At 32.3% G+C, this 17,631-nt stretch overlaps 2 protein-coding genes across 3 annotated transcripts; one reads left to right on the top strand and one right to left on the bottom strand.

Moving 5' to 3' along the window:
* Window positions 1–600: 600 nt before the first annotated feature.
* On the top strand, window positions 601–14,434 carry LOC138122479 (probable cytochrome P450 305a1). Its single transcript, XM_069036749.1, has 7 exons — window positions 601–801; window positions 12,450–12,704; window positions 12,761–13,276; window positions 13,338–13,518; window positions 13,573–13,690; window positions 13,740–13,881; window positions 14,035–14,434. Exons 1-7 carry the CDS (start codon window positions 714–716, stop codon window positions 14,217–14,219), a joined length of 1,485 nt encoding a protein of 494 aa, XP_068892850.1. The 5' UTR covers window positions 601–713; the 3' UTR covers window positions 14,220–14,434.
* Window positions 14,429–17,067, bottom strand: Rcc1 (Regulator of chromosome condensation 1). 2 transcript variants are annotated; one of them, XM_069036750.1, is made up of 8 exons: window positions 16,888–17,067; window positions 16,736–16,822; window positions 16,480–16,679; window positions 16,244–16,426; window positions 15,957–16,188; window positions 15,750–15,899; window positions 15,426–15,698; window positions 14,429–15,374 (listed from the first exon to the last, which is right to left on the bottom strand). In XM_069036750.1, the coding sequence occupies exons 2-8, from the start codon at window positions 16,800–16,802 to the stop codon at window positions 15,187–15,189; spliced, it is 1,293 nt and encodes a 430-aa protein (XP_068892851.1). In that variant the 5' UTR covers window positions 16,803–16,822; window positions 16,888–17,067; the 3' UTR covers window positions 14,429–15,186. The 2 variants fall into 2 exon arrangements, with proteins under 2 accessions (XP_068892851.1, XP_068892852.1); XM_069036751.1 differs by having other exon boundaries at window positions 16,736–16,817.
* Window positions 17,068–17,631: the final 564 nt, after the last annotated feature.

Here is a 17,631-nt window from a genome sequence, read left to right as displayed (position 1 = left end):
CAAAACTAATAACTTCGAAAAAAAAAGTAGAGTGGTACTGGAAAATTTACATGTGCAAAAATTCCAAAGGTAACTAGATGTAAATCATTTTATTCCACACTATACTTTGCAAGCTTTACTAATACTTAACAAAATATGTTTCTAAAAAGAACAAATGAATTAATTAATATTTGCAGTACTACTGTTACGTAAACTAAGGTTAGTTAAATTTAGTAGTACTTCACCTCTGTCTAATATAGACAGGAATCTTGGCGATTTTAGTTAAGTATGCAAAATATTCGAAAAATAAAGTAACATATTTATTGTTGTAAATAAAGAAGGTTTAAGGTTTTATTTCTGCGATAGTTCACAAAGATATCACATCGCCAGCTGAAACCTATTGCTTATATAATAGCCAGTGGCGTATCAAAAAATTAAAATTTTTAAACAATTAAAATTGAATTAGAACCAAATTATGTGAATTTATTTAGATGTTGGTCTTAGCAACGACCCATTTTTAGCGAGAACCTACACGACATTTAAGGAACCGATGGCGATCCCTAGACGGTTCCAGGACCCGCCTACAGACTGTGACGCCCTTGATAGTAATTAGCCGGTGGCAAAGTAGTAGGCATTCAGTTACAGATGGTTTGGTAACAGATATAGTTTAGTGACGGCTCCAGTTTATATAAAGCGGTCGTTTATTTGATTTATCTGCTTGTGAGTTGGTCACAATGTTGTTCATTCTAATAGCAGTGGTCTCTATTTTAATACTGAGTTACCTCATAAATCAAATCAGAAGACCGAAGAATCTTCCTCCAGGTAAGAACATTTATAACAGAAATGGCATGAAAATAATTATTCTTGAATTGGAATCTGAATTTCAAATAATGAACAATTGAAATACCCAAAAAATGTACTTCAAATTGTTAATAAATAATTAAATAACAAGAAACAGACATTAATTTAACATTGAAATTTGGTATTTTAAATTTTCTTCGAATGTGGCAATATGTCTACATAATTATAGTTGACTCAAGTTGCAAAAAACCACTTGTCATTTGCAACAGCATTTTTTCAATATTTGTGAACCAAATAAATGCATAAAGGGACCAGAAAATCATAGTTTGGATTGAATATTTTCCATATAAGTACAGTTTTAAAGTAATTTCAAATGACTAATGCCATAAAAGTGCTGTTGCAAAGGCAAAGCGGTTTTTTGCAACTTGAGTCTACTATATGTTTAGAAATTTCTTATTTTTTTGTTTTTTGAACAAGATTTTCAAAATTTTTAATTATTCGTGGCGCGATATTCGAAATATTCGAATTACATACTCCAGAATTTAGAGTACACAGTAATGTTTGCGAATAGTAGATATTTGTCCATTTCCAAGTTTTAGTGAATAAATTAGAAATATGTTATTAATTAAAATATAATATGATCAAAAAGTCTTTGGATCAGAGTAGCCGTTGAATTAACAAGCTACGAGTATCTAGGAAATTATTTATTTCAATGATTTTTGACATTGACTTTCAAGTTAGCAGGTTATAATTCAAAATGTTTCAAAGAGGACAACAATTTTTATTATTAAATTATACTATACTTCGTCCAGCGAGAGATTGGGAAATTTTAACTTGTATTAAATTAACCCAACACTACAAAATGCACTAGAATACATTAATTAAAGCATAATTTCAGGGCAAAAAGCTTGAAGGATATATTTCAAATTTTATGTGCGCTAGATACTACTTTCTCTACATTGAATTTAGTGATCTTTATGTAAACCAATCTCTCGCTGGACAAACTTTACAGTAATGGAAATCGTGGTGAAAATGGTGATTGGATTTATTCGCCTCGTTTATGTTTAAATGATTTCCGCGACAGATTAGCACTATTTTGAAGTACAGATAAAAACCACGGACAGTAGAAGTAAATTATTCTGTAGATGGTTTTTACATTTAATGGCTACCGCGATCCGAAGACTATTTTATTTTATAAGTAAGTAGTACAGTCGCGAGCAATAAATTTTGGTCGTCAATGTTCTTCTTTGACACAATGGAAAGTGCTCTAATGTAAAACGAACATAACCTTTAACATGTTGTATGACATTAATTATCATTATGTAAAATTTAATAAAATAAGACGTAAGTATATTGGGACAAAATTGCTTAATTGTTACCTTATTAAAATATTTTCAAAAAGATCCCTTGATGATTCAATTATTGACATTTTGTTGACAGTTGACAAAATAAAGCAGGGAAATATTTCAATTTCAATTCAAAATTTATTGCTCGTCACCACCACCAATTTATACCCAAAATAAAGCTGGCAACATTTTACACTTTTGACCTATAGTTCATTTTTTAATGCTGTAGAAAAAGTCAGGCAACCCAATATACAGTTATCAATGCTGCCTAGATACCTTAAATTCATTTATAATTGAAATGGATCCACGATGCCGCTAAAAATTCTGGTTGTCAAAATCTCCGTCATTCTGACAAGGTTTTGACATTCGATAAAAAAATTTAATTGAAATGAGAAAACGTGTTTAATAATGTGTTTAATCTCGAATTCATGAATAAAAAAGCAGTAAGTTAGTAAATCAAAACAATAATTAACCACAACTTAGACATACATAATATGGATTTAAAAAATCAACTCTCATCTTCGAATTCTTCTGGTTAATCCGAATCGTCATCAGACTCTCCAAGGTGTATAATCAGTGGTTCCACGGTCACTTCAATACGCACATCCAATTCCCACATCTGCTCTTCTTTAGTTTAACCGGATCCCCAACCCCTTAAGTTCCGCATGTTCATCATAGATATGTTTGTAAATATTCAACATCATATTTTTTCGAATACGAATAAGGGCGACTTACTTTTTCGTTGAACATAATTTGTTCTGTGCGGCCCATCGATAATTAAGTATAAAAACCCTTGACCAAACTAGCCTTTAAATTAATACCTAATTGACAGTGACACGAACTGACATTAGTGCATTTATTGTGGCATATGGCATCATGGATTGAAGTAATTTACAAAATTGAAATAGGAATCTAGTGAACTATTGAAAGTGTATATTTGGCTGCCTGACTTTTTCTACAGCATTAAAAAATGAACTATAGGGTAAAAAATCTCATCATATAAAAATGGAGGTTATGTAGAGATATTAGTAGCGTACCATGTTAATAAAGTGGATAACAACTAATTTGAGAGTTTAACAAAAAATGTCTCATTTTGCGAGGCATTTTTAATAACACGTTCAAATTTTAAATGCAAGTTTGGGTACTTTCAAGGACATTAAAAAGGACAGGCCTTGACTTGTATAGCCAATAGATATCATTAAATTCTCTAAATTTAGTAAAATTTTATTACTGCAAACCTAAATCAACAGGTCGTGGTTCTTTGATTAAAAACAGACTATGTAGTGTGTTTTTTTATCAAAGAACCACAACACCGCAATTTACACCCAAAATAGAGCTGGCAACATTGTACACTTTTGATCTAAGGTGAAAAATCTCATGATAATAAAGTTAATAACAACAAATTTGAGAATTTAATAATAGGGGTGATATTCATAAAAATTATTATCTACTTATAAGCAGATACTTCAGTATTTAGTTAAAAGTATCAGTTCAACCTAAAAGTACCTACATATATACCGTGATATCATTTAAATTTATACTCAAAGGAGGCTATGACTTTAAAATTATATTGGCAACACCGCTGATACCTTGATTTCAATTGCCAAAATGACGCTTTAAATTTTAATACAAAATATGAAACGGCGAGTTAACAGTTGTATCCAAGCCAGGTGTTTGATACAACTGTTAACTCAGTTTCATATTCTGTATTGAATTTTGAAGCGCCACTTTGACAAATCAAATCAAGATGTCAATGGTGTCGCCAATCTAATTTTAAAGTCATAGCCAATTTTAATTATAAATTTAAATGATCTCACGGTACTATGGCGGCCACAAAATTTTGGCCGTCACTTTCTTGACATTCAAGAAAAGTGTAAATAAACCTTTAGGAATCGTAACCCTACTTTCGATTCTTGTCATTTTGACAATCAATTTAAACTGTTTAAAGCTCAGATATTCCAAAAATCTGACATGAATGAACAAAATTAGAGCAATCGTACATAGATAACCTGAGGTAAACGTTCTGTGTAGTAGAAATGACAAAATAATTTTGAGTTTTGAAATTTACCACCCAAAAAATAACGTTCATAATCAAGACGGTAGGGATTACAATTTTTTTTTTTAATTGACAGACAATGACGGCCAAAATTTTTTGGCCGGCCTAGTACAATGGCCGGCAATAAAAGCTAGCCATCACTTTTCTGTCACATAAAAATCCAAATGTGTAACTAATGCTTTAATGTTAGTCCACGACATGACATTTTGTCTTTTATTATTATGAGGTTAACGCATGTCACTCAAAAATTTTTCGAATCTCAAATTAATTATAATAACTGTAACATTTGTGTTGTTTTCAGCACTATGAATCTCCTCAAAGATAATAAATAGGTATGTACCATTTGATGCATCTTGTGGTTACGTTAATTAGAAGTGTCATTGAGCGTTTTGACAAAAATAAAAGTGAGGTTACTCCTTCCTCTCTCTGCGTTAAGGACATTTTATACGTAACATCACTCTAGACACACTGACATTTAAATAATGGCTAACTTTTTTTGCCGGCCATTGTACTATACTGTAGCGCGCAAAAAAAAAACTGGTCGTCAAAATCATACTTTGACGCAATGGAAAATGCTCCACTGTAAAACGGTCGTAAATATCATAACCTATCATCATGTTGTATGACATTAATTGTCATTTTTTTCTCATTTTTTTTGATACTTTGTTGACATGGGCACAATCACACAGGGATTTTTTTTTAATTTGTGACAATCCATCCAAATTTTGAAGTGACATTGACGACCAGAATTTTTTGCTCGCGACAGTACTTGAATTCATATTCATAAACAGATGCTTGTCCTTATGAGCAGATACATCATACAACCTGTAACAGAAATACCTAAGTACATTAATTTTAACTGGTAATAAAACTCATCAAGAGCAACAACTTTTCTAAATATATTTTTTTGTAAACGTTCTCGTTAATGAGTTAATAGTTATTTAATAAACTAGTTTGTTAATGAAGGCGATTAATAATCGAAACTGTTTAAAGCACGAACGAGTGTAGCGAGTGAGTGCCTTTAATAGATGAGATTATTAATCGCGCATTAACAAACGAGTTGATTACAAAATTTTTTCGTTGACCGCAAACTTTTTTTTTGTGACAAAATTTCAAAACCAGCCAAATCAAAACCAATTTCATCTTTTTCGATAAAGATGAGACCTCATAAAATACCTTCATCCTTTTTTGTCCTCCGGGTAGGCCATTTTAAAATTTTTCAACACTTTCTATTCACTTTTTCACAAAGAGTGTCAGAAGACGTCAAATCCATTCACATTCAATTTCACGTAAAAATCACGGTTGCTAAGAAAACCTAGTTACCCTTGAAAAATATGACATGCGAATTATAACCAAAAAGGTCGGCTTTTGAAAAAGTGAATTCGTAATTGTGCAGTTATGGAGCTATAAAATATAGAAAACGCTGCTGCACTATCTGCTGCAGTGTTGGTGGAAAAAATGGTACTATGCCAAAAAATTTTGACCGTCATTGTCTGTCAATTAAAAAAAATTGTAATCCGTAATTTATTGTCATCATGATTACCGTTTTGATTATGAACGTTATTTTTTGCGTGATAAATTTCAAAACTCAAACTACACAGAACGTTTACCTCAGGTTATCTATGTACGACTGCCCTAATTTTGTTTATTCATGTCGGATTTTTGGAATATCTGAGCTTCAAACAGTTTAAATTGATTGTCAAAATGACAAGAATCGAAAGTGGGGTTACGATTCCTAAAGGTTTATTTACACTTTACTTGAATGTCAAGAAAGTGACGGCCAAAATTTTTTGGCCGCCATAGTACATAGAAAAATTGTTCATCATGACGAGTTCTATTACTGGTTAAAATTAATGTACCTACTTATTTCTGTTACACCTTGTATAAGTTCTTTGATTTTTTGGTATGACAAACATAACGTAGTTTAGTAAATTGACTTATATATATTTTTTTTTGTTCGACACTGTCAGAATTTGAGAATTTTCGCCTGTGTGAACGGATTTTGATAAATTTGACAACTTGTCAAAAGGAAACGTCAAGCTAATTTTAAAGATTTTTAGCCATTCGGAGCCTTTAAGGGGCTCGTCGAACAAAAAAACGTTGTATTCAACTCGTTCTTGTGTAATTTGGACTTTTTTGGCACTCGTGGACCTTTAAAACTCTCGTTTCACTCGAGTTTTAAACTGGTCCACTCATGCCAAAAAAAAGCCAAAATTACACACGAACTCGTTAAATAAATAACTATTATAAGTCTAATGAATAGCAGACTTGTCATTTTGTGAGTAACTTCTCTATTTTATGAATACAGTGAGTTTTTTTTAAGACTGGCCATAGGGTTTTACATGCTAATTTTTCAACTGTTAACTTTTGTTCTGATGAAAATATTCAAACCATTTTTGGAAGAAATTTGGAAGATTTTTCAAACTATCGGGTAGATTACAATTCAATATCCCAAACTGTTGAAAAAGTTGTAAAAAAAATATTTTTTAGCGCGCCGAAAGCGTCCAAAAGTGGAAATCGTCAGGTGCTGGTTGAGCCGACAATGGCGCTACTCTGGCGGCCGCTCGACGTACTATTATTTCGGCGCCCTGAAAATATTTTTTTCACAACTTTTTCGACAGTTTAGCATTTTGAATTGTAATCTATCCGATAGTTTAAAAAATCTTCCAACTTTATTCCAAAAATGGTTTGAATATTTTCATCAAAACAAAAGTTAGCAGGGGGTTGAAAAATTAGCATGTAAAACCCTATGGCCAGTCTTAAAAAAAACTCACTGTATAGACAGTAATAGAAACTTATCTCTCTATGATTTTCTAAGCATATGCTAATGCATCTCCTTAAATCCTACAAAAGTATTTACAATTACATTTTATGAATTATAAGTAATATAAGTAAGTACCTACCTATGTTCTATTTTTTATGAATATCACCCATTGTCTCACTTTGCGAGGCATTTTTAGTTTACTTTGTCCAGCAAGAGATTGGGAAATTTTAAATTTTATTAAATTAACCCAACACTACAAAATGCACTAGAATACATTAATTAGAGCATAATTTCAGGGCAAAAATGTTACTGCTTGAAGGATATATTTTAGGTGCGCTAGGTATAGTGCTTGTAACTTTTCTAAGGAATTCTGACTTAAACCCTAAATAAACCGAACAAAGACCCTACTTAAAGAAATTTATTGTCATATTGTGCCTGTCAATTACTAGACGGTCTCCGACAAATATTTTGAGTACTACCCCAGGTAATTTTTTTCTCCGAGGCCGGCTAGTGATTGACAGGTACAATATCACAATAAATTTCTTTAAGTAGGGTCTTTGTTCGTTTTATTTATGACTTAAGCCAAAATTCCTTAGGAAGATAAAAATACTATATACCTAGTATTTTTACCCCGAATAGAAATTTGTACTGACTAAAATCATAAATCACACCAACAAAGAAACAGATCGTAAAGCACCCCGTCCGGTAATTTATGGTGGGGTGTTAAATAACCTCAGCCAAATATTTGGTGACACCCAACGGGCAAAAATGACCGGTTTCTTACCTGTAAATGGATTGAAAGTGTTTCTTTGTTGGTGTGATTTATGATTTTAGTCAATATTTCTATTAGGGGTAAAAATGCTATACTATGTACTTTCTCTATAGTCCGTGCCAAACCCAAATAAGTGTTACCACCACCTGTTGAATCCGGTTGGTGAAAACAAAATTATAATGGCAATTTTGATATTACGAGGATGCTAGACCAATCAAATCTAAGTACATAACGTTGCCGGTTGATTTTCTGGGTAGATTGCAGTGTTGGTGGTTATTTGGTTTTGGCAAAGACTACCGTATGTCCCCGGATTGAGTTCACAAGAGGAAAAAAATGTTTTTGATTTTATGCAAAAACTTCAGCTTCATTTGAAACCCCAATTTCTGTTATTAAAAGCACAGAGGAATAAAAGAAATAAAAGAAAATGCAGAAAAAATGTTTTAGTTTTTTTTTTTTTTTTTAATCACACGATAATTGAATATAAAAGTATTCTATTAACTCTCCGCTGTTTTCTGCACATAATTCAACCCTACAGTTAGTTATTTAAAAGTATTTCGAATTTCTTCGATTGTTAATGATAATGATGCTAGAGCCTTCCTTATGTGCTGTCTTAGCTCTTCAGCACTATTAGGCAGGTCTTCACTATATATTTTTTTTTTAATTAGTCACTGATCCAGTTTTTAGAAACTTTTTTATAAGCTTCTATACACCCATGCGTGATATATAGGTAAGTGTTGGGAATTATTTTATTAAATTTATACGTATGTGACGAAAACCGGTCCAACACTGGATTAAATAAATTCTATGTTCTAAAGACAACATTTTGAAATTATTTCTAACAGTAATAAGTTGTTTGCCAACAACCAAGGCACTGTAATAAAATTTATAACATAAAAATTAATTCTAAGTGCAAGTTTTTACAGAAAATGTTAATTTAAGAATGCAGTTACAGTATATCAATACTGAGATTTTAGTAACGGAAATGGGAGTTTCAAATGAAGCAAAAAATATTATTCCTCTGAAGTTTTTGCGTAAAACTCTTGTGAACTCAATCCGGGGACATATTATACATATGTAGAATTTAGTGATTTTTATGTCATACCAATCTCTCGCTGGACAAACTATAACACGTTCGAATTTTAAATGCGAATTTGCGTACTTTCAAGGACATTAAAAATGACAAGCAATGACTGGCCAATAGATATCATTCAATTCCCTAAATTTAGTAAAATTTTATTATTGCAAACCTAAATCACCAGGTCGTGGTTTTTTGATTAAAAAACAGACTATAATTTGACATTTTTCTAAATTGACTAATGTTTGTTTTCTGTTACTATAAAAAATGCATGACTCGATTTACCGAAAACTAATTTAAAAAAGTGGGTTTTATTAACTCGAGTCCTGCATCATACCATTCGTAGTTACAATAAATAGTTTTGAGATGCTTATGAATAGGTACTATGGCGGACAATAAATTTAGGCCGGCCTGTTATTGAGTTGACATCAAAATGTGAAGCTGGCATTATGTTCAACTAACCCCATTTTCGATTTTTGTCATTCTTGTCATCGTGACAGCGATAATCAAAATTAAAATTGGGAAAAGAAGCGTGCACCAGAGAGCAGTGCTACTACAAATCAGTTATGCTAGTGCGTCATGATCTGTAAGTTACGAAAAAGGCGAAGGAAACGCCAAACAGCTTGAAAACCTTCAGTTTGACAAACTGACACATTAGTCATAATGACAATAAATGGTCGTTTGCATTGACTTTTTTGAAATGTCAGAAATTTGCCGGCCTAAATTTATTGTCCGCCATAGTACCAATAAATCATGAAAATAATAAAATAAATAATAAACATCCGTAATAACATTTCAAAAATATTCGACCATATACCCTGTATATGAAATACGTGTGTTAATTTAACCAGTCAATTTATGAAACTTTTCTATAACATTTTGCAAAATTCGCAAAAGATTTCCAAGATTTTTTGTTCCCCAATTTTTACCAAACGAGTCGTTTTGTGTGATTAACTGATTAACTATAACGGGTGTTTTTTTAAATTTGGCGTCGAAGTAGGCGTTGAAGTGTCGATTGTGAACGCACTATACAGGTTACGGATCACGGATCAGCTGTTTAAATCAGGCTTTTACACGAGTGGTGCGCTCTCAATCGACTCTCCAACGCCTACTTCTACGGCAAATTTAAAAAAACAAATTCGCGGAACAACTCAATGAGGCAATGTCAACTCATGTTAGAAAATAATGAGAAAAATAATTTAAAAATTCTATACCTCTTAGATTTGAAGATATGGGGGCCCAAAAGGTGCAGCTTTGATCTCATTTATTTTAAATATTAAAAAAGATTTTTACTATTTGTCTTTTACTAGCCAGTGACCTAATAATTCTGATCAGGTTTGCAATGATTTTGTTCATTATTTCCAGCATTTCCAAGTAGTCATTTTATGTTCGTTTTACCTCAAATAACGTGCAGCAACATGGCTTTGATTTTTCCCTCTCATTTCCATGGATACAACAAAAATGAAATATTTGCAGACTATTGGGATACATATTAGGCATTCACGATCTTTTTGGGACCGAGTAGGCTATGATTTTTTCTTTTCATGTTGGACTAACTGGCTCAGTGATGCAACGGTTTCAAATTTTTTTCGTCTGTCAGTGTCTGTTCGACATTTTCTTGCCACCGCATTGCCAGATTTATTATTTTAATATTCGTAAGAAACCAAATGATTTATTAAGTGTGTAAAAATAATTTAAATTTCCGTCAAAGGGACAGTCAAAATTGCCAAAATAATTATTATTACGATAAAAAAATTTCTATTAAACCATTTAATTTAATTTAAAAAGGACAGACCAGATTTAAGAGATCCGGCAACAATTTACCTATTCAGAAAATATAACCCTAAACTGAAAACAACCTAACCTAACATAAAAAGCTTCGATCATATATACTACGTGGATGCCTAATACCTTGTCTACCTCGTGTTCCAAAAAAAGCGACACAATGTGTACCGGAATGTTGCATTCTACGCAGGCGCATGTATTCAGTGATTATCTTTATTTTTACACACGTAACAAAACTTCATTTTTCAGTTTTTAAAAAAACTAGAGAAAAACGAGAGAAAAATATAAGAAAAACAAGAGAAAAACAAGAACTGATAATGTCAATCACAATCACAGATTTACAGATGTCAATTGTTAAAACGTTGGCCATTGATCATGCGCAGAGCAAACTTGTGCAAGTTGTGTAGCTATTTCTCTTAGACTTATGGGTTTGTGTCTATTTATCTCTTTTCAATTTTTTGGAACATCAAATGTGTCTCACCAACTCGTTGCATTACGCATCCACGTAGTATATATTACTATATACGATCGAAGATAAAAAGTGTCAATTTCCTTTAGGGAATTTAGTTATCACCGAGATACTGCCAACAAAATCACTAGATGGTCATAGCCAACTCGGTCCCAAAAAGATCGTGAATGCCTTATATCTAGAATGTTTTTAAATGTTGTCACATTTAGTGTAACGAATAGGTCCATATCTTCTACAAAAAAGTTTTTTTTCAGACATTTTTACCTGATATCTTAATGACTACTTAACAACGTACTATCGCGGCCAAAATACTTTGGTCGTCACTTTTTGACACTTCAAATGTAAATCAAGTATTAATGTCAATATACATGACAATTTCAAATTATTCTTGTCAAAAATATGGCACCTTCAGTTTTGGATAAATCGTCTTACTTGCTTCTGAAGGTTGTCTAAACCGTGACCATGTTGATCTTTTGCTTTTGAACCCTGCCTCCGCAGCTGGGATTTACCCCACCTGTATGACACTGATAGATTAAAATAATTTTGACAACAGTAAAAAATAAGGTTAAACATCCTAAAGCTCGCTTTACAATTGAATATCATTTATGTCACATTGACGACCAAAGTATTTTGGCCGCGATAGTACTAGTACTTTGTTCCGCGAATTTTGGGGCACCCAGTATAAGCCATGCCAAAACCAAATAACCTGTTGAATTAAGTTAAATTAATTAAGGGCCAGTTTACACAAGCGAAATTAAGTTAATCTTAATCTAATGCGAGATTAACTGAACACGCGATCAGACTGAACCGTAGGAATGAAGTGGACTGAACCAATCGAAGTTTCGGATTCATGGGTTAATCGCGCATTAAAATTTAATTGGAATAAAATATTTAATTCTCTTTCTATAAACTGGCCCTTTAGATGCGGATATTACATAATTATTATTAGTCAAAATGAACTAGTGATATATACCATTCACGATTGTTTCAAATTCGGGCTATCTATGACTATATGACACTATTAACAAAGCGAGTAATTTAAATAACAATGCCATTTTAATGTAGATGAGGACAATAAAATACATACATTTTAAAAAAATTTCTTGGAATAATAAATCATTGCAATTTTTGACCTACTTCCTGTTTACTTTTTAAAAAGGCCAAGGTATCCCCAAATATAGGTACACTGTTTTTTTTTTTGGTTTTCCTCTTTTGTCAATTATATTTCATTATTTCTCAAAACTATATCATATTTACGTCACTTCGACATTTAATAGAGATAGGAAATAGTTTTGACAAATAGTGAAACATAATTGACAAAAGAGGAAAACCAAAAGGAAAACACTGTAAATTGCTATACAATTGTATCTTGCCTTGCTATTGAGAAATAATTCACGTGTAGGTCCTCCATGGTGGCCATTTGTGGGTAACTTGCCAGAATTGAAGAAACTCTCAAAAGCTCTAGGAGGACAACATCTTGCTTTATCAGAACTGTCTAAAAGATATAAAACAAATATACTGGGACTAAAACTAGGAGATGAATATGTAGTTACAGTATTTTCGTATCCTATCGTCAGAGATGTGTTAATCCGTGAGGAATTTGAGGGACGCCCTGACAATTTCTTTTTAAGGTTGCGTTGTATGGGAAAGAAAAGAGGTCAGTAAATCGTCTCAGGAGACATGTTAAATTCTAACTGTTTCAAATATCCACAGGCGTTACCTGCACCGACGGAGAACTCTGGCACATTCAAAGAAATTTTGTTAATCGTCATTTACGAAATTTAGGTTTTGGTAAAAAACCAATGGAAGAAATGATACGAGACGAAGTTGTCGAAATGTTGTCTACTTTGAAAGAGGACGGGTCTAATGTTCAAGTTGATAAATTTATAGCACCTGCTGTGTTGAATGTCTTGTGGACATTAGCTACCGGTGCTAGAATATCGAGAAAAAATAATCAATTGAACGAATTGTTAGATTTGTTTAGTGTAAGATCAAAAGCGTTTGATATGACTGGCGGAACTCTGACGCAGTACCCGTGGTTAAGATTTATAGCACCAGAATGGTGTGGTTATAATTTAATACAGGAGATTAATAAGAAATTAAAAAACTTTTTTGTGAAAACAATTGAAGAACACCAAGAAATGTGGCAAGAAGGACGAAATGATGATCTGATATATCGTTATATTTCTGAGATTAAGACGCCCAACAAAAACTCGGAAGTTTTCAATGGTAATGAACATTATTTTTTATGTCGCTGTTAAAAATTAAACCGTTTTATTATTTCTCTTAGATGATCAGTTGATAATGCTTTGTTTGGATCTTTTTATTGCTGGGACTCAGACTACAAGTGGAACATTAGATTTCGGTTTCTTGTTGATGATTCTGCATCCAGATATACAAAAAAAAGTACAAGCTCAGCTCGACGCAACTTTTGATAAGGATCACGTTTTGGATTACTCGGACAGACACAAGTTTGGTTTTTAATATATTTTGAGGGGATGTATAAAACCGTTATTCAATTGTAGGTTGCCTTACGTAGAAGCAGTCATACTGGAAATTCTTAGATTTCGTCATGTAACTCCGATTGCTGGACCTAGACGAGTAATGAAAGATACTTACTTGGACGGATACTTTTTACCAAAGGTACGCTTTTAATTAGGATTTTTTGAAATTTATTCAACATTTGTTACAGGACACTACAATTCTATTCAGTTTTTATTCAATAAACACTAGTACAGAATATTGGAAAGATCCTGAAATTTTCATGCCTGAAAGATTTTTAGATGAGAACGGTTTACTACTACCGCATGAAAAGGTCATTCCATTTGGTTTAGGTAAACAGTTTTGGATTATACTTAAGTGCTACGCGGATTTTTGTACAATGGTTTTAGAAAAACGTTTGTAGCAAACAGATTCCAAAGATTTCTTGCACTCCACTCTGTATAACAATCTAAGCAATAAGTGTATTTACTGTATTTTCATTTTAGGGAGAAGACGGTGCCTCGGAGAGGTTTTAGCAAAAACATGCATATTTTTCTTCTTTACTGAAATTTTAAGAAAATTTGATGTGTCTCTAGCACCTGGGTCAAAACTTCCTTCGACCAAGCCTGTCCCTGGAATTACATTATCAGCAGAGCGATATTGGGCTAAATTTACTGAACGCTCACTGTAATTTTTTAAAAATATTGTTTAAAAACTTGCTACGATACAGGTATCGATTGTTAAATTTTTGTTCAGTAATCACTTTCTTTTAAATTGTAAATGTAAAATTCATCTTATTCTACAACCGGCTATATTAAAAAAATTCCAACATTTATATTTCATTTTTTACACACTATTATAGTTAAAGCAAAATGTATAGAATATAAATAAAAACATGGGTACTGATTTTGCATTTATTTTTTAAATTTCAAAAGTGAAAAGTTTATTAAAGAAACACTTGTTTCAATATTTAAGATACCAACTTGAATTACTTGTTACACTGTAGCAACTCAAATTGCACTATATGCTTTAAATAATTATTATGTAAATGATACAAACAATAAAGATGTACAATTGACACTTGGCAAAACTCATCGCTATTAGTTCCAAAGTTCCATTACAAAAAGTAGACCAACTACGTGTAATTGTAGCTATTTTTCTTTTTCTTCAAGTTAGACATTTCCTAAATTCTAGTATTTAACTTTTGTAAAAGTCGACCACAATGTGATCATTTCAATTTTTAGCAACAAACTTAATTGACATGCTGCAATAGCGGATTTACTTGTCTTTATCTCACGGAAGCCGCAAAAATTGTGTCGCTTTACAATACTATTAAAAAGAACAAAATATTTTTTAAAAATATATAATATTGCTGCACTCACTGTACATCAACAATATTTTTAAATATCTGGTTTAACATTTCATAAAATCTAAACTAAGGCAGTGGAACATTTACAGAAACTTATATATCAGTAGAGATAAATGTAAACAAAACACTTTCAATACTTATAATTAAACTATCTATTACGAAGCAACTCACAAATCAGGCCATTTTAAGATTTTCCACTTGTGGGATATTTTTATAAATTTTAAATGAACAAAAAAAAATACATAAAAATATTGTTAGCAGCTGTAGAATTACAAACAATACTGTAGCATTAGGCATCGCCTTTATTATTGTTAGAATTTGTTGCTAATATTAGTGCATGTTGCCCCCCTGAACTAACTTTAAAAACAGGTCTGTCTACCAACTGCTTACTTTTTATTAAAGTTGGCTCAAAACAATCATCTTCATCTCCTGTACCTAGTTGACCATTAGTTCCCATACCCCAGCCGTACAACTCTCCTGAAAAATTAAGTTAAATAAAGTGAAATACTTCTATGTGAACTTTAACACCTTTATCTGTGACCGCAAAGGATGTGGAAGAGCCACAAGCAACGTGAACAACTTTTTTATTTTGTAAAACTGGAATTTCAGTTAATTCAGTTACATGATCACCATCCTTGCCTAGTCCCAACCGACCATAATCTTTCCTGCCAATAGCATAAGTTTTGCCATCTTCATCTAAAGCAACAGTATGATGTTCAGCTGATGCAATCATGTTCCACTTATATTTAGAAAATTCTTTTGACAATTTTGGTAAATACTGAGGTCCTAAAGATTTTAAACCTGCAATAAATATGTTAAAGGTTTTACAATGATATATTTTTATTCGTTTACCTATTTGATTATAATTGTTAAGCCCAAATACATATAAGTCATTTTTTCCTGCTACTTTTGCAAATGTACCATAAGTAGAAGCCCAAATGTTGTCAAAATGTAACCTTAAACTAGGCTTTAAATTAATAAGACTTGGTTGTAACAATTTTGCTAAAATACATAAAAACAATGAGTATTTGCTAAATAACTACATGTATTATTTCATACCTATTTGACCCTTACCCATTCCACTTCGTGCATTTCTACTGCTTCCTCTTTCAGTAGTTCTTCCCAACTGTCCTTGTTCAGCACAACCACACGTATATATTTCACCATGGTTTGTTAAAAATACAATATGGTCAGCTCCAGATGCTATTTTAATAACATGTACATCTTGTATTATTTCATATGGCAACTTTTCATTTCCTTTTAACGTTAAACCCATGTTGCCATGAGAATCCTAGTTAAATAAGGCAAGTATAAAATAAGAAAGGTTAATTTTCAGATATATTTACACGAAATGTTCCCCATGCAAAAACCCTTCCATCATCTAAGAGAGCTGCTGTGTGGGAATCACCAGCAGAAATTTGAATAACATTTCCAGGCAATTCAACTTCACCAGGTGTACATTCTGCATCTTCAATACCTTCAGTAATGCGTCCAAGAGCTCCTTCATCATTACACCCAAAAGTCAATATCTAAAGTAAAGACTGTAAAATTATTTATACATAACAATTACCATGAAGATTACTTTTCCAGTTTTTGTCAAACAAACAGTGTGCATTCCTCCAGCACAAATGTCCACAATTTCATTTTCTGTTTGAACTACTGCAGGTCTACTTTTTTCTAAAACATCTGGTCCAAGGCCAAGTTGACCACAATCACCTGATCCTGTAACAAGAAGAACTCCTTCGCGTGTTGTTTCAGGTAATTTCACACTGTCTAAAGTAACTAAAACATGATATTTTAGGTTATGTGCACTCATGCACCTTAAACATGCTCCTTACACTTGGCTCTTTTAGCCTTTGTAACACCAGTATCAGATGTACTTGGGCGACGTCTTTTGCCTGCCATGTAAATTTTCTCTATCTGAACTGGAAAAAAGTATTATAATTATTTTTTAACCAATTCAATTAAAATAGGTTAGCTTCATGCTCACCTTGGTAATTTAAAAAAGAAAAAAATTACACTTTGAACACTTAATTAAATGTTATTAAAAAACTTATGTTTTATGCACTTATTACGGATATTGTCTAAGTTAATGCAAAAATCAAAAGTTAATGGTTAGCGAGCGTTGTACATTTAACCCGCCACCCGCATTAACAACTGCAGGAACTTTTCGTTTTAAATAAATATAACTAGTTCTGGTTACGTTAACGTTTTCTAACACCAACGCGACAAAACATAATTCCCAAGGTTCGTCTAAAAAAATGTGTTATATTATTATTTTATGCTTATCGTATTTTGCTTTTACTAATCGATTCCGTGTTGCACAAATTACCTGTCTTTTTTTGTTACCTTTCGTTTAAATTCACAAATAATTTTTCATTGGGTTTTGAAGATTCAAGCTCCATCCATTTTCAATATACTAACAACTAAGGCCCGGTTTCTGGAAACATTTTATTTGGCCAGTTAGTTAACTCTCCGATAAATACAAAAATCATGTAATGTGATTGGTCACTTTCTAGCGTTTCTATAGCAACGCTTGATTTAACAGGCCGTTAAGTTATTGGACCGTTCTGGAAACCGGGCAATCCAGGCATTAATCTAGTCCTAGTGATTTTAGCACAGAATAGAATCAATCAGAAGACAAACTCTCTTGGGCGGGAAAAGTCCGCAGATGAAGCGGCCATAAGTTCAGAGTAGAAGTCAGTAGCGTATCATAACCGCGGTTGACGCAATT

Source organism: Tenebrio molitor, chromosome 1 (assembly GCF_963966145.1).
Source record: "Tenebrio molitor chromosome 1, icTenMoli1.1, whole genome shotgun sequence".
Classification (NCBI taxonomy): Eukaryota; Metazoa; Arthropoda; class Insecta; order Coleoptera; family Tenebrionidae; genus Tenebrio; species Tenebrio molitor.
The sequence above is the reverse complement of the archived record's forward strand: the minus strand, read 5'-3'. Positions and strand labels throughout refer to the sequence as shown.

Bases quoted from the DNA above. Each gene is read 5' to 3' on its own strand.
- Rcc1 (XM_069036750.1), bottom strand. From the start codon at position 16,802: ATGGCAGGCAAAAGACGTCGCCCAAGTACATCTGATACTGGTGTTACA. The intron at 16,427-16,479 runs GTAATCTTCATG...TCTTTACTTTAG, and splicing joins GTTTGACAAAAACTGGAAAA to ATATTGACTTTTGGGTGTAA. The intron at 16,189-16,243 runs GTAAATATATCT...TTATTTAACTAG, and splicing joins TTGCATGGGGAACATTTCGT to GATTCTCATGGCAACATGGG.
- LOC138122479 (XM_069036749.1), top strand. From the start codon at position 714: ATGTTGTTCATTCTAATAGCAGTGGTCTCTATTTTAATACTGAGTTAC. The intron at 802-12,449 runs GTAAGAACATTT...ATTCACGTGTAG, and splicing joins ACCGAAGAATCTTCCTCCAG to GTCCTCCATGGTGGCCATTT. The intron at 13,882-14,034 runs GTAAACAGTTTT...TTTTCATTTTAG, and splicing joins GGTCATTCCATTTGGTTTAG to GGAGAAGACGGTGCCTCGGA.